Source organism: Gavia stellata, chromosome 9, assembly GCF_030936135.1.
Source record: "Gavia stellata isolate bGavSte3 chromosome 9, bGavSte3.hap2, whole genome shotgun sequence".
Lineage (NCBI taxonomy): Eukaryota > Metazoa > Chordata > Aves > Gaviiformes > Gaviidae > Gavia > Gavia stellata.
The window spans coordinates 5,419,145-5,446,985 of record NC_082602.1 but is presented as its reverse complement, the minus strand read 5'-3'; the positions used below and the strand labels follow the sequence as shown (position 1 = coordinate 5,446,985).

Below are 27,841 nucleotides of genomic sequence, written 5' to 3'. Positions count from 1 at the left end.
TTAAATAACTCTAAGCAAGCATTTTATAAAGATCACGTTGTCTGAAGGCATTCATGAAAAATATGAAGACTTAAACAGTAAATCTACAAGCATGACAAGAAGGGAAAAAATGCAGATAAAACATGTTGGCTCAGCATGATCTGAAATAGATTAGAGAAAGACAGACTGCCAATGCGCTTTGAATGAAATTCTCAGAACTTGTTACCTTCTTGCTGTTCTCATCTGATCAATAAATTCAAGCAATTCCATTAGTCTGTTAATTCACTTAATTAAATAATATCGAGCATTACAAACCATAATGAATGAGGCTGGTAATACAGCTCTGAATCAAAGAGTGCAACATGATATAGCCCTTCATCTGACTACATTTTTCACAACTCAGTTTTTTGGTTAGAGACTTCAAACTCTAAAATAAGTATGGAAACTCAGATATAGACAGCTATTTATTTAAACTCTTCCCTGTTTAAAAAACTGTAAGTTGTTTAAAGAAGCAAAACCTTTCTTATCAGTGTGACATACTTTATTTTCTCAGCCAACTCGAAGATGAGCTTGCTGTTTGCACTGCACTATAATACTCTTATAAGGCTGTAAATTCCACAAATGGCTAGAAGTGTACTGTGCCAAAATATGATCAGTCACTGAGAATTGGTACTGGCTTCTAATATGCATTATTTGATACACACTTTGCTGGGTGAAGATTCTATAGAATCCATAAAACAATGAAAATTCTCTCCACTTTATTAGTGAAATTTCAAAAAAGCTGATCTCATGTTGACAAAGGTATGTTTTTGGACATTTGGAGTGAAATTCCTGCCAGGTTTATCAAATTCTTCTGAATAGACTGACCTGTTATTTCTAGTTTAAAAATTGCATTTCAATATTGTTGTGACAAAAATATTTAGTATTTTCAGCATTATACTCTGTTTTCTACAAAGATTGTACTACATAGAAGTCAGAAACAGCCTGAAGTCTAAGTAAAATGTGCAGAAAACAATACTCAGACTACATAAACTGGAAGGAGGTAGCTGAGGTTCATCTTTATTCCTAAATATACTTAGAATGGCAGATGTGACAGGTAACACTAGATGAGGCTTTATATGACAGCTAGTCACACTGTCATTGTTTCCTTTCCATTTTTATTCATAGATGACAAAGGAAATTAAAGTTTAATGATCCAGACTGCATTCTGTCAGTAGAACTAAGTATGGTTTCAAATGTTTTGAATGTCAGTGTTGGAATTAACCAGCTTTACTGAATGAGCAAGACTAAAAAGTTTCGGCACTCTTTGATAAATGGGTTTAAAAAAATATTAGATACATAAATAGATAATTCCCCATAAAACACTTCCATATTGAATGATCTGATTAATACTCTACGGAGTTCTTTGATGATGCTGGACCACTTTCTTTCATTTTATACACACAAACAAAAAAACTTCCTTGGCTAGAATTTATATTTAATTTATTCTACTATTACTAATGCTTTTTTTTCATTCTTAAAATTAATTTTGGCTTAGTCCTCTAAATTTGTTCATTTTATTCTGTGACAATTATAGAGCTCAGAGTTATGAAATAAAGGGCAATGAAATTTCTTATCTCTTAATAATAACAGCTGTAACATCCATGTGTTTGTGAAGAAGGGGATAAAATGGTAGAAGTATGAAAATTTTAGAACAAATTGAAAGAAAAACTGCTAATGACTTGTAAAGAGAGTTGCTTTTCAAGTCATATGAACATGCAAACATCAAGAATATCAAAGCTGATACAGCAAAGACAAGATCTACTTCCTACACTGCAGCCCCTGTGTGAATATAATGTCTTTTTGTTGGAGCAAGTCCACGTTGAAGAAAAACTGAATTCCTAAGGGAGTTTTAAGTTATAATAGAAGCTAAGGACTTTGAAAAGAGCAAAGTTGAGATTCATTAAAGTATTTAATTGCATTTAAATCTGGCTCAGTTAGTCATGACCAAAAGTTGTTATAATTTGAAGGTTGTTCAGTAGCATATGTTGAAATTATTCTAAGTCGATTTCCTAATTAGATATCTAAACATAAAATGACACCATTACAGCTAATACCACTGTTGGCAACTTCAAAAGCCAGGGCAGAGACTAAATAAATATGGAAAATGTACCACCTTCCTCTAAGGACAAGGGTGAGTCTTTTTACATAGGCATTTTGGAGAGTGTTCTGCCACACTATTTTATTCTAAAAGTTAATTGAAGAATTCAGTTCTCACTCCTATTAAGAGAACTAAATTAAAGTATGGAAGAAGAAGAAGAAAACTTAATTGCACTCTTTGCAGTGTTGGAGTTTTTCCCTGAATGATTCTTTGCATTCTTTTATGATTTTCAGTTATTGTTTGTTTTCATTTTCAAATGGAAATCATGCAGTGAATTATACAGTTGTTTAAAAACACTGAAACGCTAGGAAAGAAAACTACCCAATTTTAGTTCTCTCATGTAAAACATACGGGAAACATTTTAGAAGTGTGCATCTAGGACTATGAAAATACATACGTAAAAATGTAATAGGCTATGAATGAAAAATATAATAATTTAAGAAATTTTTCCACAAACAGTACAAAAGACACAGGCCACTACTCTTGCAGTTGACAAATTTCATACATGTATAACAACATAAAAGCTTCTGCAAGTCAGGGTTCATTTAGCCTGTACTGCATCTCCAACAATTGTCAAGGTTGGATGTTTCAAACACAACATTGAAACCCACAAAACATTGTTTTATTAAGAAATACTGTTCCAAATCTGATTGGGAGCTAGATTTTCATTCCCCTGTCCTCACCAAACTGAACTTGCTTCACAATGGTCCCGTTTAAGTCAGTGGGTCCTCCTGAGGCATGAGGCATTATTAGAGGAGGCACTGATTATTCACCTCTGCCCTGAAACATTAAGTAGTCAATAGAACTTTGAATTTTTATCAGTCTGTCACACATTACTGAAGATATTAGGGAAAAAAAATGAAACAAAAATAGAACAATTCCTTGCTCTTCCCAGTGAAGACACACACCAGACTGGAGTAGCTAGAGAAGAAACTCAGTAAACACATTCTTGTGGTCAGACACATGATGCTGGGAAGATTAAAATCACACTGTTCAAAAAATGAAGGAAGCCTGCTCACATGGGACACTATGGCTGACATTAAAGGAACTCAAGTTTATGTACAGAGGAAAGTATTTTGATGTTGAACAACAAACGTGTGGACATTTTGCCTAATTCAGCAATAGTGGCACAACCACTGGTTAGTTTTATACAGGAATAGAAGAATGAGGCCATCCCTTCTGTATAAAAAGAGCCAAGTGGGAAAAAAGATGAACCAAAACATAGCACTATTATGACATGCACTTCTGAAACACATTATTCCCTTGAGTGAAAAAAGTAAGTGGCTTTTAGAGAATATTTTCTACTGCACAATTTTTAAAGTTTTGCAAACATTAGTACTTTTTAGTCTTCTGTCTGCAATGTACCAATATATAGCTGGAGCTGGGGTGTTGCCGGAGGCTTCTCTCATACATCTCGTCCCTTTCCTTTTAGGTGATCTCTCTCACAAACTGACTTGAATACAGAGATAGACTCTTACCTACTCAGTTCTATCCACGTAATATCCACATAAAATTCCACCTTTAAGATTCTCTACAAATAAATTATTCCCTACTACTACCACAAATATCAAGAAGGTTTCATGCATAAAAAGCTATACAGTTCAAGTAAGAAAATAATTGTACAGATAACCATCTGCTTCCCTAGATCAAAATATGTTGAGTTAGAAATAGAAGACTTTTTTCTGGTACGTTCTACAAATCTCATCTAGAATCTACACTTTTATCAATTGCGAAGGTGTTATGTGTTTGAGATCTGCAATTTCCAAGTACAAAAAGAATTTTCAAGGCAGAAAGAACCATCAGCAGACACTTCTCTGGCTAAAGGGAGTCTGAGTTAAGTCAAATTCTACTCACCACAGTTAAATGTTCCAGTAAGTATGCCACATCAACCATGTCAGCCAGAATTAGAAGCCTTGTGACAGCTGTAAGCAGAGATCGTGCTGCTTGGACAACAGCCTGCCTCTTAGGCAGATAGCAGGGATCACTGGTAAATGCCTCTGCTGATACCTTTAAGGCTTGACCTGCAAAATGAAGACATAAATTTCCTTAGGCTATATTGCAACACCCAGGAAAAAAAAAAATAGTTAAAACTCGATCAGTTATTTGGCAAGGAACGCTATTGGCATGTCCACTTCAGAGTATCTGGTAGTAAAGCCAAAGCTAAAGTCATTCAAAGAGTTTTGCTACCTGAACCAAGTATATGTTTTTATAAGCTTTGGAGTCCTCAAATCAAAAAAATAGGCAACAAGGTTTGTACAAAATACATACAATCAGTAATTAATGCATATTCATAGAAATACATACAAACATAAGGGATTTCCTGTAATTACATAGATACAGACTTTTATGTGCTCCCTCAATCAGAATTGAGTGAGAACTATTCAAGTGCACCAGAGTTTGCCTGACTGGTTCTATGTGTGACTTCATTTCTCAAGATTCAGAGAACAAACAAGTCTTACTGCTCTTATTAGAAACTGCATTTGAGAAAAATATTGAGCAAAGGCTACAGAAATAAATGTACCAATTACTACAGAATCCCCATACCAACATCTGGGGTAGTACTGGCCTCATTCTCAGAACACTGAATACTTCCAACATGCCGAAACTCATCAGTTTTCCAGGAACACCCATCTTGAATAGTCGTGTCTGGTTTTCTCTTGGATTTGTTAAAGTCTTTGTGCAAATCGTGTATCTTAAGTATACGCTTAGCAAACTCCATAAATAAATAAAAATCCCACTAATCTGAGATCTGGCTCTAGCACCTGCTACATTACAAAACACTGAAAGTAAAACAACATCAGTTTCTTGTGCTCAGGACAGCAAATCAGAACTTCTCTCTAGTAGCTGGTGAGATAATGCACCATAGCTGAGCACATTGCAACAAATAAAATGACAGAACATAAAAATCAAGTAATAATCAGAACCACCGATTTCTACGGTTTTTTATTTTCCCATCTGCAATAAACAGACACACCTCTCCAGATGAGTACTGTTTTCAGTACTGGAAGAAGTTTCAAAGGACTGATTTCAGGCCAGTAATCCTGGATGGGGGGGGTGGGGTGGAGTAAATGGAGACAGAAAACTCTACTTACATGCATACGTATCTTTAGATGTATTTTTGAAGGTGACTACTACAAATGTTAATAAATGTTAATAAATTAATAGCAATTTGGGAAGTTTTAGTAGGATTTTAAGAATTAACTCTGGAAATTCATTGTGCCTTAATAAGGACATGGGAAATACAGTGCATACACACTGCCATAAAACTAAAATTCTTGCCCTTTCATTTTTCTTATGACTTCAAATAGAAAGAAAACTTTCCAAACTTCTGAGAACAAGCAATGTCAATGAGTAAGCAGACAAACTGTCTTCATTTTATTTTCACAGTATTTAACTACCATCTGCCTGTCCTGCCAATTATTAGTTTTGAATATCTTAAATTTGACGTGTTATCTTTCAGGCTGTAAAAGTACAAGTTAACATCACATATTTTTTATGTATTTGGAATGTGTACACTGTAGTATTAATTCAAACCATTATAACTGTCAGACTCTTAAAAACATTTGCACAAAAACAGGAAGCTGATGCAGGCAATGTCTTAATAAGACAAGAAAGCATGAAATAATTTTTTTCTGCAATTAAGATGTATGAGTGTAGAGCTGTCCACCTTGGTCCCTCAGGATTCATTTTAACAAATACTGCCTAAAGCATCAGGGAGACGCTGTTTCCCAAGACAATAAAATTAGCATCACTGTTTGACTGGCCACCTGGTAACTTTTTTACTTTCTGACCAACTTCAATAAAATTTTTACACAGGGGAAGATATTCAAAGTTAGCTAACTACTTTCCATGAAAACAAGAATTCAGGAAAGACACCAAGTTAAAGCCCTCACTGATGGCAAGCTGGGGCTGGCAGTAAAAGCTCACCTACTACTAAGCTTCAGAAAAGCTACAGAAGTGTTGAGATGCAAATTTGAAGGAAGACAGGCTCTCCTTGTTCTACTATTCATGGACTGACTCGGTTTGGTTTTTTTTTAGACATACAGAACATCTGAAGTGTTTACAAGGAGAGGAAGAAAACAGCATGCAGTATTCTACTACCTGTTATTTATTAGCATTTGCTTACCATGTAAGCAAACAGACCAGATTCACTACTATTTTTGCAGTGTCTTGTGCCATCTGAGCAAAGGCAAAGCAGCTATTAACTTATTTTAACTCAGCACCTGAAGCCAGATTTGCAAATAGGTTCGTAGGCCAAGATAAATGTGGTCTGACAACCTCACATACTTCCCAGGATAAAAGGGTAAGTAGAAAGTCAACTTGGTGACCTTTGGGGAACTTAAAACTTCTTAGGCACAGAATCAGCTGCAGTTCAGAAGAGCTTCTGTTGAAAACTGGTTAAGTCTGGAGAAACTGACAAAAGAATTAATGAAGGGAAGGCAATAAGAAAAGAAAATAGAACTGGTTACTTTGAGAGGAAAATTGGGCGGGGTGGGAATCAAGGAAGCAGAGGAAAACTATGTGGAATCCTCAGTCCCGTGGTTCAGCTCTCCAAGGCCTAGTTTGGCACAGTACAACTGTGTGACCTTAGCTGAGAAAATTTTTGGTAAGGTGCAAGAAAGTATGTTAGCTAACATCACACAACATAAGTAAAAACACAGACAGAAGTGGAGTTGTAGAGACAGTAGTAATTAGCAATCAAAGAATCTAAGAGGAAAAAATACTGACATGAAAAGTTATAAACCTTAGGGAAAAAGACCCAGGAACTTGCAAGATAACAACTCTGCAAAACTGAGCCCCAGTTCCAAAGGAGCAACAGAGGCCACTATTTTCCCACATGACTGACAACTGTCTGGCCAGCATTACTGGAGGTAATAAATACATTAACACTTTGCTCAGTCAGTCATTAGCCTTAACTATCTATTGTACGTGCTAGCCACTAACCAACTACTTTTTAAGTTCTGTATATCCTGCTAGTAGAGTCTCTTTGGCACAGTAGTTGTCCAAACAAAACTGAACAGGAAAGCAGAGCTATGGATTAAAAAGGAACTGGTTGGTTAGGAAGGAAAGTATTTAGATCTGAGAAGCCCAGACAGGTGTGAATGGTGAGCCTATGAGTTACTAACTGAATAGATCAGGAGAGAAGTGAGATATAGCTTAGCTGAAGAGACAGTGCTATTACCAGGAGTATTTACTACAAGTTGGGAACAAAAAAAATCATCTTCTAACAGCACAACGGCTTCTCAGAAACCTCTAATGTAATGTTTCCCCCATCCATAAACACAAGGCTGAACAGTATGTTCACAGGCCCCACATGTGATTATTTGCCCAGGTCTCTGCTATTGTGCCTTCCAGAAGAGAATGGCCGTATGGATTTGGGTGTCCTTCAAGCACCTCAGACACTTCAAAACCTCAAACAGTCCTAAAATCTGAAAATAGTACCATTTCAACACTGATATATTCTGGGTACTTGAGCCACAATGATGATTAAGGTACTAGAGCACCTCTCATATGAGAAAAGGCAGAGAGAGCTGGAACTGTTCAGGCTAGAGAAGAGAAAGCTCAGAGGGATCTTACCAGTATTTATAAACACCTGAAGGGAGAGTGCAAAGAAGATGGAGCCAGACTCTTTTTAGTGGTGCCCAGTGTCAGGCCCAGAGGCAATGGGCACAAAGTGACACACAGGAGGTTCTGTCTAAACATCAGAAAACATTTTTCTCACTGTGAGAGTGACTTAGCAGCGGCACAGGCTGACCAGGAAGGTTGTGGAGTCTCCATCCTTGGAGATATTCAAAAGCTGACTGTACATGGTCCAGGGCAGACTGGTGGACCTGCCTGACCTGGGGAGTTGGACCAGATGACCTGCAGAGGCCCCTTCCAACCCCAACCATTCTGTAATTCTGTGAGCGAGTGTGTGAGCAAAGACAAGCCAGAATGGTCTGAAATATGACCAACCCCTTAGAAATGAGTTGGACATAAGCTGGTATAGCCAGATGAACAAGTATAAAATCATGACCCTAAAACAGAGCTATGAGATGCAGTCTAGGCAGATAGGAGCTATGAGTACAAGCAGCAAAAAATGACAGCTCCAACAACAACATGATGTTAGAACTTTCTTAAAATGCAGCAGACAGCATGACAGTTTAATGCTATTTCATCCATTTTATTGTAATTCCCATCAAGTGGATATTCTTCCATAATTACATTTGTCACAAACAATGAAACATGAAAGACGGTGCCCTTTTAGTGGCACAAATAGGGAAGCTGAAAGATGGGAGTATTCATAGTATTTCAATTATTCTAGACATTCAAATGGGAAGCAATTCAAAGAACTAAAGTCAGGATATATCATAACTGCATAATTATTGAAAGGCAGATACTTCCAAGACTCTACTCAGCACACACAGATAGCTGGCTCCCAAAGTAAGTGGTGTTACTACCATTAGCTGATCAGCTACTGACTGCTACTGTCAAATGGCCATTACTTATGCATGTGCTTACAAAAAAAAACACCAAACAAACTATGTACAGGGAAAGGTAAAAAACACTTTTCAGCCACAGGTAACTTAAAAAAGTTAGAGGATCCATGCACTTTATCCAGCACCAAAAATATCCAAAAACTTACATGAAAATTCCTTTAAAAACAAGTTAACTGTAAGCCTGTTGGCAAATTTGCTGTTGGCATATAGGTGACAAAAGGTACACACTTCTGCTGGGCTGCTAGCCAATGGCAGGCAATCTGTCTATACAGATACTTGCAGTAATACCACTAACTGCAGTCAGTGAGCACCCCCCTCAGAGACAGTGTTCAAGATCACACTCAGGCAACAGCTAAATGTTCTTATTGTTTGAGGCAAGGCCATCAGAATTATGCTTTCTTCTTTATTTCTTTGAATAGATTTTCTTTCTCCTACTAAATCCTACCTAAGCATCACATTTCTCTCTCCCCTACTGGTTTTTACATCTGGCTTTCTCCGCTCATTTTTTATTTTTAACTGCAGCAGTGTGAAATCCACATGGAGTGCAGTGAATTCTATGCCATTCTTGTGTCCTCCCATAAGGAGATATTGTTGCCAAGAAAGTTCTGTCACCCATTCCTGTGAACTGCACCCTTAGAGGCTGGTGGATTTATAGTTCCAGAGAAACACAGTTCTCAAAGGGAGCCCACTAAGGGAGGGAAGGAGGTACCAGAGTCAAAAAAGGGATTTCCAACATCCTAGTCTCAAACGCGAGAGAAAAAAAATCAACAGTTTATACCAATAATAGAAAACTTATAAACTCTACACTAGTATTTGCAACCTCAAGTTCCGCAGGCATGAACTAACACATAAGCAGAATCAGTACCAGAGAAGGTTGGGAGTCAATGTCACATCACAGCACAAAACAACCTACACTTTCTAAAAACAAGAGATTAAACAATACTAGTCACTAGTATAATCACCTGTTCTACTCCCACAAATACCATCTCCACCTACTACAATAATAAAGGATTCTGCTTCAGCCAGCCAGCTGGAAGTCACACTATCAGTGTCAGGGCAAAGCAGATTGATACCTCCTGCATGTTCCTAATATTCAACACCATGATAACTCAGATTCTCACAATAGCTTTCTGTAGATATTACAGGACATTTTTCTCCTGCCACACAGTCTCTTACCCCACTCAGATACCACTGTATTCTGTTGCATTGCAGTTATTTCACCGCTGCCTACCAGGAAGTTCCACTTGCACATCTCTTACAGTTCTTCCTAATGTGTAATCAAAGCCACCACACAACCCCTTTGTGCCTTACACCCATCTCTTCATTCCTCCTTTCCCACTCAGGGAGACCTGATCCAGTGACGGTGATGTCAGAAGCTTTTCTACAAGGGATCTGTTCTTGGTTTGATGAAAAGGGTGTACAGCACAGATTATTTTAAGCCACTTGGATATCTAAATTCTGCCTCCTGGAATGAAAGTCCCTTAGATGCAAAGCATACACATGTACCTCAATGTAGAATGAGAAAGCTAAGCTCATTTTTAAGATTTTGGGGGGGACAAATAAGAACATAGTATAATACAAGAGATCGCTATCCCCTTCCTTTAGTAAATATCCTCACAGTACACCCCCCATTTCTTGCCAGTGAATGGTAGTTTCTTCTATGCCAAAGTCTTGCCTCCCTAATGACAAAAGACATTAAATATGGACATTTGGAATACCAAATTATTTTTTCTAATTTCCTTTTAAAGAGTAACTGAAGGCTCAAAATGTAACTCCAGCTTGCTTTCAATTCACTGTTACGTGTGATGAAAGGCTTATCTAGGAACACACTTGAGCATGATAACAGCTAAACGCACGAAACACTGACACTGCAATAGATAGAAACAACACAGACAACAACTGTTGTGTTTCTGACCATATATAGTCAGTAAGCAATGGCAATAAATACCAAACATTTTAGCTATGCCTGTACAACTGTTTGAAAACTATAAGCAATCACATCTTGACATAAATGCAAAAAATCATTAACTTAAGTATAACGCTATAATGCAAATTCCTAAGATAATGTATTCCCACATAAGCTACATCACTATTTTGTTTTAAAATTGATTAAATATCAGGATCAGGACATTAATTATAGTCTGATGTTTAGCATCAGAAAAGTTCATGGTTGAACAATGCTTCTTACTCCTTTGTATAGGGGTCAGTTACTTTACCATTAATTCACAGCACATTATGAGTCAGAGGGCAATTTTTTGAAATGCTGTATACCTGAAATGTGGCAGTGAGAATTTTTCAAAATACTTACATTTGGGTTTATTACACTATTTTAGAATAAAAACGTATACATGAGTGCACTTTAACAAAGTTTCACCAAACCATATGGACAGGAAAACACAGCAGTTCTTCAGTTCCTAGGCTAGTGGATTTCTGGGCTATGCACATAGTCCACCACACACAGGCCTGCCTGGTGACTCATTCAGTAGAGTTCCAGAAGAAGGTGGATCAGGATGTGGGTAGAGATAGGCCTTAAAAAGTACTTTCTCGAGAGGAAACTCAAAGAAAAATGTGGGGGACTTCTGTATTAAAATGATCAACTCCAAAACCATAAATCTTCAGTAAAACTTCGCAGATGTCAAAGGAAGCAGAAACTAGATTTATCCAGGGAACGTGCCTCCCAGTCATTATAGCAACACTTTCTTTCAGATGTCACTAACAGAACTCAACTGAATTTGAGAGACCAAAATCTCATCTACTGACAGTATTTGTCAAGACCAAACTGTAGTCAGCAAAGCCATACCCATGCCCCCATTTCTGAAGACATTAGGTGAGTCACTAATGCATGACATGAATTAAATACAACAAATCATCTATTTATTTTATCTCCACTGTTTGCTTTTATCCTACTAATTTACCCCTTTATTCCCCAAAACATTATGACGAACATGATTATCAGCAGCAGCTTGAAAAAAGTCTATCACTTCTCTAAAAGGAACCCCTATTAATGAGCTCCAAAAGTTACAAAGCAGCATTTTCACACTGGTGATTGACATTCAAAAGAAATAAGCGTTTTAATTCTCATGTCACAGTCTTCAGCTCAACAAGCTCAGTGAGTGACAAAAGCTAAAATGAGAGAAGAGGTGAGAGAGTATTTATTCTTTCCAGATGTTAGTGTGCAACTCTAGGACTGATAGTTTGGTTCACATCTGAGTGAAATCATCTAGTGCATTGTTTCAAAATTCCACTATACAGTAAATACAAGCTGTAGACACATGCAAAATCTCATAATTTATTTAAGAGCATATTAATAAAAATACCTGCCAGTCACCACAGAAAAATATGCCCACCGAAAATTAAATACTATATGCTATGACATGCAAGGCAGGTGACTGCATGCAAGCACAGTTTACCAGAATTTATGACCCATATCCTTTCAAAGAGCGTGAAGTAAATAACACGAGACATTTAATAGCAGCAGAATGTGACTTGAATACCAGGCAATAAAGTTACACATAATTTGGCATTCCATAAATTAAAAATGATACATAGCTTCAAAGGACTAAAAATATCTGCAAAATTAACAAACTGCTATTTATTTTACAATTGTTTGCCAACTTCTTAAAATTAACTTGTGCAGTTTAGCAAATCTTTGGAGGAAGATCGACTGAGAACACTCAATTTGTCATTGCATAACGATAGGTGATAACATGAACTTCACTTTCTTTTAAAATGTATGAGGTGTATATAATCTACTTTATGTATTATTTATTTTTGTAGTTATCTCTGGTCTTGGCTGAGAATCAATAAATAAATTGAAAATGTGAAATATTTTCATATTATCTATGTATAAAAACCAATATAGAACTATATATTTTATTCTTGTCTTGTGTTATCAGCCCAGAATGGATGGGGTAACATTTTAAGAGTACTCCAAAATGAATTATTTTTTTAAAAGCCTCAGCTGATCAGTGTGACAGATAACAATGGTATTTGCTGGTCATAACACTTTTAATCACAAAGGACCTTAAGGTATCTCAGAACACCACATGCATATATCAAACTCTAAATTGCAGCCATCTCTGGATCCAGAGGAAGCCAACAGCTAGTAATCGCTACCCTGAACAACAGTGGAGACTCAGAAACCGTCCCAGCTGCACATGGAGGAAGACAACAAAAAATCCTGATTAAGTTGCTACTTGAGGAAGAGCAGGGTGATATAAAGACCTGATACGAATGGCTAACACACAGTCCTAGCGAAAAGGCAACTGAAGGCCACTTTGCCCCTTGATAAAACCAAGCCTGGCTGCTAGCTCATTCGGTAACGTGGCCTGACAGTAACTTTATGGCCTGACAGTAACTTAAGCAAAGACCACTGCTCTTTGCTTGTCTGCTCCCACTTGTTTGGGAAGGTTTTCATCAGCCCCTTTTAATCCGATTCCAGGCAACACTTGGGAACCATTTGTTTACAAAATTCACGGAGCACTGATGAAAGGACGTAATTCTCAAATGATCAGGCACTAAAAGCATTACTCTTCTGTCCCCTTTTTCCTCTGAAACCTTCTCCTAAATCAATTTTCAAGGTTGATTTCTGCAGGAACACATTTTGGATGTCTGTCATCTGGTTTATTACTGCTTGAGCCTGGCAGCCAATAGGCCCTAATTATCCACGGGGAAAGTAAAAACCAACAAAGCAACAAAGAGCCTGAATACAGTATTCTCAGCAGATCATAAAACCTAGCCCTATTCTTAGAGTCTGCTTGGAAAAGGGGAGATAGGTCATTAGCAAAACTCACCAAAGATGAGCTGCTTTATCATGAGGGGATGACTGTTACAGTAGGTTAAAGAATCCATCTTCCTCCTACTGAAGTCTCAAAACATACCTCCAAACGGGTCTATTACACCTTCCCAAATTAAGTCCTTACTACTGCACAAGAGAGAGAAGATTTCTGGTTTTAAGTTTTTAATTAAAAAGCCTTAATCCCAGATTCAGGTAAACAGTTCTTTTCAAGAAGAGCATTAAAGCATGCTTAACAGCCACTAAAATTAACAAGGGGCCTCCTGTCTTCATTAAAAAACAAACCCACAACAAAACTTCAATTGGCATAAGTGTTTTTCCACAATGGGGCCCAGCTTTCACACTTTACCTTCTTATAAGTGGTATCTGAGAACATACAATTAGACAACTCAAAGTTCAGACATTTGCACATCAAAACATATTTCTCATGGATATCCTAGCTTCATTTTGATACCACTGCTACATGGTTAAACGAATTCTTTGTGGTGCCTAAATTATTTATCATATACTCACTCTCTTTCCGGACATCAGCAAGTGCTGCATGAAGTTCCTCTTTAAACACCATTGCTTCCTTGGCAATTTTTTCCCCCTTGTCCAACAGATTCCAAGTGGCTTCTTCCACAGAAGCTAACAAGACGCGAGCTCTTTTGGAACGGCCCTTTTTCTTACTAGAAGGATTCTGTGGACAGTTCACTAGTGTTGTAACCTATATTCAAAAGAAACAAAAAAGACAATAGTGGTGTAAGTTCTATAATAAGTGAATTTACATTGTTCTCAAATTTTTTTAAGAAAAATCAAATTAATATAGCTGAGAATAAGTGATGAGATTCGCCCTGCTTTAGAGACAGGCAACCTCAGCAAACATACTGAGAATGGGCAAAACCACTGAACCAAATTTGACAGATAATTTTACCTAATATGCCTCATCTTTGTATTCTTCTTTTTGTATGATCAAAGCAGAGTCAATAGAAATCGCACTGTCATATTACCCCTGAGGCAAACTCCTGACACTGCTTGTTTTAAAATTTCCTCATGATAAAAAAAAATATACTAATGCTATCTAAGGAGCCTTCAGCCAAGGTAGGAATTATAATCAGTGCTGAATCTTGCCATACTTCCAGTTTAAATCTCCCAAGTTATCTGGTAGGTTTACTGCAGTTTTGTCCAAATTACATTTTTTAACAATGCACTTCAACATCCATAAAGAACTTATTTTTATATAGCATCCCACTCCACATTCCTCATAGTCTGAGCACAGCCTCCACACTCCAACAGAATGTTTCTAACAGACTATTCTCTAAGGCATTGCTTGAGCTGCCACACTAAGGAAAGACTCCTAGAAGATTTTAAAACAGAAGTGTTACATAGATATTTTAAAACATACTTTATTTTCATTAAGTTCACTGATGTTTTTTGATCCTCCTTCTATTCTGTTCTCTATGCCAGAACACGGACAATATAATATTAAGTACAGATCTACTCTTAGAGCTCAATGAACACATTTCATATGTATATAATTGCTTCATTTTATTAAATGGCATTCCAATCATCAACAATACTGTATAAGCAAAGCAAAAGCTGTGTATGAATTTCTCAGTCCAGCAGGCAAACTTGGCTAATGGCTGCAGTACAGCTTGTGGTTTGAGCTGGTCTATGGAAAGGGGCTCCATTCACAGGTATATAATGAGAAGTGTGCTAGCTGTGCCCTAGCTCACCTTTAGATCTTGTTCATGAATTCACACACTTTGGTGCTTTTCATGAATCAGTACTTCTAAAAGTAACTGACAAACATCCTCTGGGAAGCATTTCTATAAACACATCTTTGAAAGAAAAAAGCCCTGACCCTTGCATCTTCATGTGGAATTTTGGGGGGAAAAGGAAGACCAGCCACTTGACATCGACCACTTTTGGCATGTCACAAGGGAGGCAGCAACATAAATAACTCCAGCTCAGATTGTTAAAGAGGGCTTGGGTATTTCTCTGACTGTGTCTCAAAGAAAGTAAATGAAATTATTCATTGCGCATAAATCAGCCAGCTGGTAGAGAATGCACTGGGAATAAGACTCTTAAAAGATTTTATTTTTACAAACCCTATAACATTATTTCCAGAGCATTTAATGCAGTTTCAATTATCATATTTTTAAGAGCAAGTTAAAGAGATATAGGCTGATACTACCAACAAGAAAGGCATAAAACATTGTAAAAGATTAGAAGCTGCCCCAAAAACCTATCAAGTAAAAGACATTTAAAAAAATGTCTTAACTATTTAATCACCATTCCCAGAAAAGAATATATTCTATTTCTCAGATTTTGACTGTAGTCTCCTTTTTATGTAAAATACTATTCTATGTACTGTTCATTCATGTTTTGAAGGAGGAGGAAAGGAAACAAAACAAATGGAAAAATATGAAAAAAAAAAAATAATTCCTGCAAGTGAAAACTCTTGACTGTAAGACCCTTCCTCTTTAGCATCACTGTCAGGAAATATTAGAGGCAGCTTCTGATCTCAAATACAATTCAAAATTTGATAGGTAGTTCTTGGCTCACGGAGATTAAGGAATACAGAACTACTCTGAATTCTCTAACACAGAATCCCCATGTTGAATGCAAAAAGTTTATGCAGATCCTATACAGAAATAATTGAACTACACGGTACCTAATATAGGTACCTAATATAGGATCCCTTTTGATCCACTGTCAACGCAGCTTGTACTGTAGTGGCAGAATACACTGTCAAAAGGATATTATAAGAAAAAAGAAAAACATATCCCCATTAATTCTGCTTGTGCCTGGTTGCTTTTCCCAGTTATTAACACCTTCTTATTGCCATATACAGCATGTCTCCCAGCATTCAATGGAAATCATTGTCAAGAGGTTATTTTGTATCTCTGGGAGGAGCAACAGCGTTGTGCTAGAGGCACAAGGGTTTTTTAAGTGAGATTTTCAAGCCCATATGCCATCACAGCTGCAAAGCTGAATCATGTTGTTGTTGCCTGATATTGCCATTATGTATTAGGCTGAAGGGGTGGGATTTTTTGTCATGGTTATCCCAAATGCTGAATTCCTAAGGAACTGTGCAGCAGTTCTTCCAATGCTGTATTTAGTTCCTGTCAGCCTTTATAGACAATCTTTTAATATTGCAGTAGTTAAGGAAACAATGTCGTGCTACCTTAAGTATCAAAAGATTTGGTTCACCTTTGATATTAATATAAAAGTATTTTAAGGCATCAATCATAAAACATTCTTTTTTGTTTAAAATTTAGTTCAATGTAACTAAACTAAATGTCTGTTTCCCGAGACATTTGAAAAAACAAGACAGGAACTCAGTGATCTAATGACAACAGCAGAACCCCCTGCTCACTGTTTCAAATCCAAGTCAGATGCTTGAGGATAACAAAGTATTGCCCATACAAATAAACACTGGTTAACCACTGTCAGTGTGCATAAAGTAAACTCACCATACATACAACTAAAACCAACAGTATATTTTTCTTGGGTGAGCGAACTTTTGTTCATGTGGATGACAGGTGAGAATAAATGCCCTTCAACTTGCTTATTTTTCATCAGTGATGCAAAGGACTCTAAAATACATAGATGTTTCTACATATTCTGTAACACTTACCTGTATCTTGCAGCCATAAACTTTCCTTAGCTCGTATGTATGTATAAATTATAAAGAGATGGAAGACAAGAGGTTTGGCAAGGAAAAGCTCTTACAAATATTCGCTTAGGTATACATACAGACACAAACACATATTTTAAGTGTGTGTGTGCATGCACAAATATATAGAGCGAGCTTTAGATACAATATCCAAATAAGTGGCAAATTTACAGCTTATAAGACTTGCAAAGGTAGTTATGAAGTGTTTCCTGCATGAATTAATGAAGCTATATAAATCTCATCAAGTCATATCTTGCAAAACTTTTACTTGTACCTAAATTCAAAAGGAAAAAAGTCTTATAATAGCTTGCTACAGAAGCAAATTTATACCTCGCCGTAACTGTAATCATCACATAGTACAGCAAAGAGATTAAACAGACTTCAGTCTCTGAGCATGAGATAAAACAAGAGGATATTTTCCATTACATTGTTATATTTTGTGAGTAAATCTAGCACAAGCATGACTAATATTAGACATCAGCTATGCGAATGAAAATGCTTTATGATCTACTGACTGCTTCACACTAATTGCTCCACAACAGAGTGCAACTCTAATAAAAGCCCAGAATTAAGGAAATATTGTTTGTCTGAGCGTGTACCAAACTTACATCAAGGCAGCTGTCAGCTGAATGATATCAATTTTGACAACTATCATTCTTAATGTGCCAGATGGCGTTGATAGAGAACTTTACCTAAAAGTTTTCCTTTCAAAACTAATGTCCTCAAAGCACCTGGAATAAAGTAAAATAAAGACCACAGATAGAGAGTACCCCTTCTGGTGAGGGGGCAATTGGACAGGATTAAAGAAACTTTTTTGCAATATATAGAAAACGAGTGCAGCTAGTAGTACATCCCCATGAGAGTACAGTTTATAAGATTGGACACAGAATTACACTAATGCAGTTATGTCACTTCCAACAGATGAGTTTCTATCTCTGCAGAGCCCTGCACAGCACTATTTGAACTTACCACCCTGGATCAGGCCACTGTTTGGGATGCAGAGAGGGAAATGCAGTGAGACTGCTGCCCCTGCAGTCCCCCAAATATTGTAATTTAGGGTCATTGTTTTATTCTATGGATGAAGGAGCCGCCAAGTCAGAGAGGGTTTTATACAAAGCAATGTGTCATACTGTTGTCATCGTTTCAAAGTGATCACCACTGCCAACTGCAGATTGCAGGGAAGAGAGAGAATTTAGCAAAGTCATTTGCAAAGTTACTTCCACATAGGCTGGTTTTGCCTTCATTTTCTGCCATATTAATGCTGTTAACCTAATGATTACTCTAACACTTAACATAACTGGCTAGGACAGACTTCAGAGAAGCTCAAATACTTCCACTGCCTCTTTCCTACCAGAGCATTACACAACTATTAAATAAATAAATTAGAACATAAGTCTCAAAATAAAGTTAAACTGTGTTCAAAGCAGCAGCTGCTAAGTGAATTACGCCAGAGCATAACACTATTCTGTGACTGGTCTGATTCTCTTTCTAATCATAGATCAGTTTTCATTTATTGCCTTTCCAGCATCTCAGTCATCCTTCATTGAGTATTAGTTTTAATCCCTGCTTTTGCATTTTCAACATTTTTTCTGTCTCCTTTCCACTCAAAATGCAAGTTTCCCTTCTACAGTTCTCTTATGAAACAAACAAAGCATTATGGTTGAGATGGGGAAAAGACAGCCAAAATTGTATTCTCTTTGAACCAAAGCATTTCCATTTTTAACAGACTCAAGCTTTTTAAAGATGCCTGAGAAGAGCTTTTAAAAAAAAAAATTAGATGGTTTCTTTGTTTTGTTCTGGAACTGTATTCCTTTGGTTTGTCAGGTTTCTTTGATCCTGCAAAACTCAAGCCAAAATTTAAATTTCTTCATCTCCTCTAAAAATTCCCACAGTGTTGCAGCTGCCTGAGCACAGTCTGACCTACTGGTAGACAAGAGAAGGTTTTAAAATGCAGCCTATCAAGACATCTATTCCTACTACTCTGAAACGAATTTTATAATCCATCCACATACGATGCTCCAGCTTGACGACTTCCCACAAACCACTGAACTGTTAACTGAGGTTTTATACACCGTCAATCACACCCAGGCAAAAATAAATAAATAAAGACAGACAAAATGAGTGAGAGGCAGCTCAGTTAATAACAGCTGGAAATGAAGTAATGATAAAAAGGTTACTCTCTGAAGAAAAGCATTTTCCAGAAGGGACAAATGAGTAAAGGAGGAAAAGATCTAGTCAAAAATAAGAGAAGAAATTTTGAAGATGATAATGAAAAATGAATAAAAGAAATAGGATGAGTTAGGGAGAGGCAAAAGTTTCAAATGGGGAAAATACAACTTTATTTGTTAAAGAGAAACTTATTTCAATGAATCAACTGATTTTGAAAAGCAACTTTTCCTAGAACTGTTATAAAACATGATCAGCACCTCTTTGCTCTTCCTATCTTTTAGAGCACATACAGCACTTCTGGAATAAATAAAGGACTTTTCCAACATGAAAGTCCAAATAAACGTAAGAGCCATCACACCAAACATACTCATCATTTTATTGTCCTCATCTTTCATCTCTGTATTCTTCTTCCCTCCAATCATTATGTGCTGCCTCTTTAATTATAATCTAACTGTTCCCCTGTGTCTGGTCACCACCCTTTGGCAAGCCCAGGGAAAAGCATGCAAAGCACTGGCTCCCAGAACAAAGAAGGAAAGACGTCAGAGCAGTGTGTGTGAAACAAGTGCATTCCTGGAATAACAAAATTTACCATGTACTTAAGGGGCTGAATGCAGTCAAATGAAGCCCATGAGTTGTACTAGAAAAAAATATTTTTTCCTTTAATATTTGTCTGAGTACAAGAATAATAATTGTTTCAGCCTTAATTAAAATGATTTTATTTATCTCCTTTTTTAAAAATAGAAAAGTTGCAAATTGAAAAAAAGGAAGTAACAGAAAACTTGGTAGATACTTCCTCACCTTTTTTTAATTAGCTGTACAACCCCAATTCTTACATGTATATAAATAACAGCCAGAGTACAGTATTCATCTGGCTCTGCTCTATTTACCAACGGTCATCCTCCCAGTATCAGTTTTGTTTGTTGATTGTTAACATAACCTATTTAACAAAAAGTTATTGTCTTGTAAGAGGCATCACTCAAAGACCTTGGAAAGATCTTAATCAACCAACCACTGAAACTACTTCATAGCCATTATACCCGACCATCTTCACAACTGAAAAACAACAAAGTATTCTTTGTACATTAGCAAGTGAGAGAAAATTCTGAATGAAGACACACCTTTCTGCACCTACACAAACTGCAGCCAGAGCAGTGACTGTGGTGTAAACATACCCTCAGACACCAGGAAAAGTGTCTTACTTACACACTAAGTAAGCAGTGTACAGCTGTGACAAGTAGTTTGATCTACATCATCTTGGTAAGGCTGAAGGACAGTGATAAGTTGGAATCCTTGTGCTATGTGTAATTGACTAATTAAATGCAGGTACCCTAACATCTTTGTTCTAAGTACAATGAAGAGAAAATTCAAAATAGCTTGAGTTTCAAAACAAAAGATGTCCCTTCTGTTCTTTACCCCTGTAACATATTGCTACAGAGGTCTTTCAACGCTTTCTTAGTTGAACACATTATTTGCAAAATGAGGTCAGGTCTTCAAGTAAGTCCTTTCCATTGTATGAAAGAAGACGTTTCTAATCCATGCCAAATATAGAAATAATGAGAGAATCTTTAACACACTAAGCACTGCATATTTTACCAGTGAATACTTTAACAAGAACTGGAATATGCAGTAAAATTGCTCCTCCTAAAAAGAAAGTTTTATCAACAAACCTGAAAGCATGTTTGTAAATCCCCCAGTCCAACTTTTTCTTTAGTTGGAAGGAAAAGTACTAAAATAGGTTTATACAATACGCAACAATTGCACCTCTTCTAAAATGCAACAGAATACAATCCTTTTCAAAATTCAGATAAAGAAACTCACCTACAGATTTTGAGGCTCTTACTTGCCACTCTGTCCACTACTTACAATATGAAACTTTTCATGTGTTGGAAATCCATTTGCAGTGTATTCTACATTTAAACATCCTCTAGATAATACTGTACAAGAGACTAGCCAGAACATGCAACATTTGCTATGATATACTGTGTGGCATTTGCAAAAATGGAAGTGACTAAATGAATAACCAAATCTGAAAGAAGACAGTCCCCCCTGGACAGTTTCTGAAACAGAGTAAACTACAAGTACAGAAGACCTGTGGGTATGCCTTTCATGACAGTATCCTTAGCCAAAGTTCTTCAGCCTTATTTCCTTCCCTTTATGGTTATCCCATTTATTTTCTTCAATATTAAAATACCTGAATAATCAATGGTTCCAATAATTTCTCCACTGTAAACGTCTGGATCTGCAGATCCCGAGGATCAATTCTCAGTTTAATGCTTGGCACTTTTGAGGACATTTCACCTAGGTACAAAACAAAAAAAATTGCAATAAGCAATTATTAGCTACAACCGCAAGTCTCATCGCCTTCTGTCAGAACCCAAAGACTGCCTATGGCAGTACAGACTTGGTTCCATAACAAGCTTAGGATTTCAAGAGATAAAATTTATTTTTCTGATTCCTCATTTCTAAATTGTGAAAAAAATATGCAGATACTTGCATAAACTGTAAAATAATAGATTAAAGTACACAAAATTCCTTGTCTTCTCTTCCAGATTTCTAAATTGACCATAAATGAAAAAATAGACATGGATAATTGCATTAGAAGACCTTTGAATATAAGTTCTCTAGTAGTCAATAAGAAGTAGCTTTAAAGCAAAAATTATATATTACATTACTGAATTTATCAGAACACAAAAACATTAATGCTATGTGCACAATACCTGTATCTTATTCCATGTGCCAAATTACAGTGGTCATAATAAACACTTTAAGAACAAAAATATATACAGCAGCCCTTAAAAGTCCTGGCAATTAATAGCAGGAGAAAGTGAAACATTTGGTTATTTTACACCCTGTAATAACAAATATTTTCTAAGTGTCCAGAAAGATTAAGTCAAGAAAGCCTATTACTGAAGTCAACAAGATGGAAGTAAAGCTAAGTAAGGGCTTTAAAGTAAATAAATCATTCATTAGGAGCTTGATCCAAAGTCCACTGATGCTAATTTAAGTTTTCACTGAGTTCACTGGGCCGTTGTTCAGGCGTTTAGCCACAGTAAAATGTGTGTGTGCCAACAAAGAATTATAACTGTGCCTTAGTAGCAATGCAACTGATTATTGTCCCAAACTAAAAGACATATTAAATTTTCCAGTAACTTAACTTCCCATAAAACATAGCTCAGCAAAGCCTTTTTAGCCAATAAATACTTCAAACACACAAATAATGGATATCTGTCCTTTTTAAGCAGGACTTATTACAACCATTGCTGCTGTATAATAAAGCAATAAGGTACTGCAATTGTGCAGGCTAAAGAGATATATTGTCACCTTCCACTGAACCTAGCATTGATTTAATACAACACAGTAGCTTTAGGGTTTCTATTGCAAATTGTGTAGAAATGGATGCAAATTGTTTATTACAGAATAATTATCCACATTTCACTTGCAAGCAAAGATAATATGAATGATAATTAAAGAATTAAGGTTAAATGTAATTTAGGGCTTTGCCATTCTTAGTAAAGGTTATACAAGTGCCAAGTTTATTCTTTTATTACAAGCTATACTAGTCATAGCCCTAAGTTCCCACAGGTTCAGCTGCATACAGTCAGGTGATAGAATATGTAAAGAACTGATTTTTCAGTTTTAATTCCAAGTTAAAAGATGAAGAGAACAAAAACTTGAGATAAGGCTGACCAGAATTACACTTTTCCATGGAAATGGATAATAGAAAGAGAACTCTAGAAATATCAGTGCAAATTATTTGGCCATATTTTACACATTTGACTTCTAGATACCTGAAACAAACCCCAAGGAAATAAAATCTGAGACTCCCCAAACTGCCAGTGTCAGTGATTCTCTTTCTGTCCAATGAATCAGTAGGTAGGATACTCCTACAGTTTTGAAATACTCCAGTTTAACTTATCTCTCTGTTTGAAGGGAACTGAGCCCCCTCATCATACACTGCTTCAGAAACAAGTGGTGGCTCCTAGTCACGAAAAGGACTGCAGCCCTTCTGCTAGCTCAAATTGTTATGTATCCTCCCTTACCTGACGGAACTGTAGCTGTGCAAGTGTACAGACCATACCTCTTATTCACAAAGCCTCATTGCAGCTGTTACAAAGTGCTTTGAGATGGATGACTCTGTATCTTCTGCTGCTTCTGTTCTACTCACTGTAAAAAAACTTAATTTACTCACTGAGCTCAGAACAAAACAGGCTGAAAACACAGCATAGCTGTAGAGGCTGGTGGTTAGGGCATGCTCCCAGAAGGCAAAATATTTTGTTTCCAAACTTTGCTTAACTAATGTTTTCAGAATTCCAGACCAAGGAGAACCACAAGAGACAGAAGACCTGAAAAGCTAACGAACTCAAAATATCTACAAGCACATTCAATATAATAAATGACCTACTGAATCAGATCAAGTCTATCTAGCCCAGTATGTTTGTTATGGTCAGGCTATCAATTCTTGATAATACACTGTATAGGCAACAAAGCAAGAAATAAGGCAGGCTCTTTCCATCTGCTATTCAGTGGAGGAATCACTAAGAGACAAATTCACAATCACCCAGAGGGCTTCATACAACTACAGCTTAGGTCATCATGAAACTGCAAATCCTCCTGGTGTCTTTACATTATGCACATAACATCCTTCGTGAGCTGAGCTCTGCAACAAGAGCTTATTCTTACAGCTCAGGCCAAAGACACGCCCACTCTGTACTCAACAAGCAGGTTATTTTTTTTACTTTCTATTTTATCTATAGTGATTCTTTCTATATGTAAGAACCCATTGTAAAAACATTGTAAGAACTGTATGCAAGAACCCATACTGTATGTAAGGAACCCATTGGTTCTTTATGTATGGAAACTAAAAACAAAAGTGAAAACAATTTCTCAACCGTATAATTTTTTGGAAATACACTAAATATATAATGATGTAAGTAAATTCTGTAAACCTCAAGAGCGAGAAGTCTAGTACAAAATGCAATCTCAAAGGGCCAACACCTAATAACTGCATCATTTTATTGAACAATGAATATTCAGAAAGATTTGTGTCTGCAAAGTAAATTAAAATTCAAGCTTTCTTACGGCTACAGCTATATAGTTATTTCCAGTAACATTCGCTATACTAGCAAGGGAGCTATCAGTAACCTAGAAGCCAGGTTCCTACCGACATTCAGACCTCCACACAATCTCTTGAATTAAAAATAGCAAATATTAATGGGGGATCCTTTTTAACCTGTTAAAGTAAGCTTTTCTACACTGCTAATAACTTGCTCTGAAAGCCACAAATGTCTACCATTCACATCCCTGCTCTTCTCAGTTAGCTTCAATTCCAAACCGTGTTGCTATTTAATAGCTTCTTAAACTCCCTCTCCCATAATAACACAGTAGTGCATGCACCTTCGGTTGACTCTGCAGTGTTGGCAAATAGCGTGTCATGTCTGTGCCTACCTGTCAGCATGTTGCTGCAGCCTACGAACATAGAGCAGAGAAGCACCCACACTGCTGAAAGCTGTTTCTGCTGTGTCCACCCCTGAATCAAAAGGCCTTCTAATTCAACAAGATACTCTCCAGCCTCACTGGGATTGCACCAAACCACATCATTACACATTACTACTTTTTTTTTTTTTCTTTTTTTACCATCTGCAATTCACTGGTTCTCTAAATCTTCGGCCAACACGTCAATGAATCTGCCTTTTATTCACATCAAAAAAAAAAAAAAAAAAAAATCACAATTTTGCTGGTTCACACGCCTTCATTTTTACAAGCCTCCCGGTATACAGGTACTTCTTGAAATCCATCACAACAGTTGCAAATAGATGGTATCAATCGTGCTGTGAATTTTTTTCTGGTCAAGACGTATATCAGTTGCAAGGGGACAGGTAAGAACTGGATGGAGATAGCACTTCATGCTTCTACTGAGATTTGAAGAAATCACCGGATGATTTTCAGGTTATTTTTTCTGCAGGTACACTCATGCTTTAACTTTGCATTGGCTTCTCCTCAATTCCTTGATAGAACAGTGTTAGCAACTGCTTTACTCAAAATTGAGAAATAAAACATCTTGCCCACCATTCTTGCAGCACAACTTCCTATACTACAGGTCATCTACAATGATCAGATCTTTTCTAAGATCTAGCAGATAAAAGTGTAGCTGTAATTATAGTCACTTCCTCTTACTAGAAATCACTGTGCTCCAGAGTCCTACCACTGAGCAGTCTCAAACTTGGGAAGTGCTACAAATCCAATCCCATTTTTGCAGATCAGAATAATGTGAATCCATGTGCTGTGACTTTCCCTTTTCTGGGTTTTTGGGTTGTTTTGGGGTTGGTGGTTTTTTTGTTTGTTTGTTTGGTTGGTTTGTTCATTTGGGTTTTTTTAGCCTTAGCATATTGTCTAACATAAGCATTTTTATTCTTTGCTTGAGCCCTGGCTCAACTGGCTTTTGAACTCAACAATATTAGCCTTGGGTCAGGCCCATAACTTATCATTAACTGAAAATCTATTGCAAAAATTATTGTTTCTGAAAATTTCAATTATATTCTAAAGATATAAATAACCAACTTAAGGACTCACTTGCTTATTCTAGTCTTTTTTTTTTTTTTTAAGTAAAATTCTAATGCTTCCTGAAACTTCCTTAAAGCAGCCAAAATATGAAAACAAGCTTGCAAGCCAATGCAGTGAAAACTACAAAATCTTAAAATTATTTTGATACCCTGACTACCTATTTTTAACTTACCAGGCTCTCCTTACTGTTATTTACCATATTAGCTAATCAGTATTTAAATAGGATAAATCAAGGCAAGGGTAATAGGTGATAGAAAAAAATATGCAGCCAGTAGAGATTGTTCTGGGGTTTTCTCTGATATTTCCACTTAGAAAGCAAACTTCTGTCCTTCCAGATCATCTTCATTAAGACGCCAAATTTTGGTGCTTGCCTCACGAAAAAATGAGAATCACAGTCCATGTTCTATTTTTTTTAAATGCATATGTCTACTCCAGTATAATATGCCCTTTAATTACAGCAAGGATCTTGACTGCAAGATATTTTGGTAAAAGGCTGCTACAACCTCACACTCGGTTATATTAACCTTTACAGTAGGCAATTTCAGCACTGTAGACCAGCAGCTCTTACACCACTTAGGATGTTAAGCATGTGTCACAAGATACAGTTGTGTCTCTGAACAGCCAGAAAAGCAACCACCTGCACACTCCTACCAAGTGCTACAAACTTTAAGATAATGAGAATTTTGTCTTTTCAGCAGTCATTTCCAAACTGAAACTGCTGAGTCTTTTGGTGTAAGAAAAAAAAGACACCAGGAAAACAGTCAAAGTCTGTATCCATCTGCAATACAATGTGAACATAGTACCTACAGCTTTTAAACAATCTATAAGTACACTGTATACAGACATAGATAAACTACTTAGTGTCAGAAAGCAGAGCCAACGATATTCTGCACAAGTCAGAAAACACTAACTTTAGAACCCATTTCCTGCTAGATCATTAGAAAGCCAATAGCACATCACTCACCTATCCTAGAATATATATGGTCCATATTCAGCACTAAAGCAACTGTGTAATTGCCTTGTGTTAGGAACTTCAGCGCAACTGCTATGGCTCACTATTTGGCTTCTGAGGCATCTGCAAGGGACTGCCTGACAAGCTCTCCAGTGTATTTCAGGATGACTGACAGGACACAGTGGCTGCTGGAGGGGTGGCAGGGGGATGGGCATCCTTAAAGCTATATACTAGAGCACAAATACCTCAAAAAAATTTAAAGTTAAAAAACTTTTGAACAATTAGATAACAGGAAACATGTCATTACTGATACTTCTGGTGCTTATTCTTGTAATCTTCAGCACGGCTACCGTTTTACCACACATTCTGATTGTACGCCAACTTCTGTCTTGAGGCAATGACTCAGTCTCAGACTTTTGAGCTGGACAGCAAAGGGATTCATAAGGTTCTCACCCAGTGACTTGGCACCAAATTTGCTTTCTTTGGGGTTTTTCTCTGTTGTATGTTACTCTACACTGACATACAATACATGATCCTATCAATTTCATAAAATGCACAGGCCTATTGCCTTCTAAAAGACAGGGAAGACAAGAAAAAATAGTAAAAGAAAGTAGTCTGGATTAGTATTTTTAAATGAGATACACATGGACAAGACACCTGAGGACTTCCAAGACATGAAACGTTGCTGAGAATATGTAATAGAATATGTTTTACTATTTGTTCTTAATTTCAATATTTATTTTACAGCTTCATCAATCACTGCCAACACCGCTCTGGGAATAAAATTTGTTAGTCCTTTTGCTACAAAGTCAGTACAGCAAGTGCAAATCATGTTTTATAGAAGCCACAAAAACAGTCACTGCAGTTTTCTTTAATCCTCTAGCTGATACATGAAATAAGATACTCAGAATGCTGAAGTGCACTAGTACTGTTTGCAATACATCAGCATGGACTTTCTTTGCTTGAAGAGCTGCAGTACTTTGTGGGCCAGACCATGCCCTGGAATGGAGCCATACCTCTGACACCTGGGAAGGATCTGGCCCATTTAACACCAGGGAAACCTGTAATGTACCTGCCAAATTATTTATAGTTCCATACAAAGCTA

The 27,841-nt window shown here is 36.8% G+C and overlaps 2 protein-coding genes across 3 annotated transcripts in view; one reads left to right on the top strand and one right to left on the bottom strand.

Moving 5' to 3' along the window:
- The window catches only part of CTNNA3 (catenin alpha 3), a 540,343-nt gene that overhangs the window by 508,831 nt on the left and 3,671 nt on the right, over positions 1-27,841 (bottom strand). For both annotated transcript variants that reach the window (XM_059820900.1, XM_059820901.1), the window contains exons 2-4: positions 21,415-21,521; positions 13,907-14,099; positions 3,974-4,140 (exon numbers count right to left, since the gene is read on the bottom strand). In XM_059820900.1, the coding sequence (XP_059676883.1) occupies positions 3,974-4,140; positions 13,907-14,099; positions 21,415-21,516 (462 nt within the window). In that variant the 5' untranslated portion in view covers positions 21,517-21,521. The remainder of the gene's footprint in view (positions 1-3,973; positions 4,141-13,906; positions 14,100-21,414; positions 21,522-27,841) is intronic.
- The window catches only part of SIRT1 (sirtuin 1), an 88,402-nt gene continuing 64,061 nt past the window's right edge, over positions 3,501-27,841 (top strand). The window contains exon 1 of the mRNA XM_059820903.1: positions 3,501-3,505. The gene's annotated coding sequence lies outside the window, so the exon portion shown is untranslated. The remainder of the gene's footprint in view (positions 3,506-27,841) is intronic.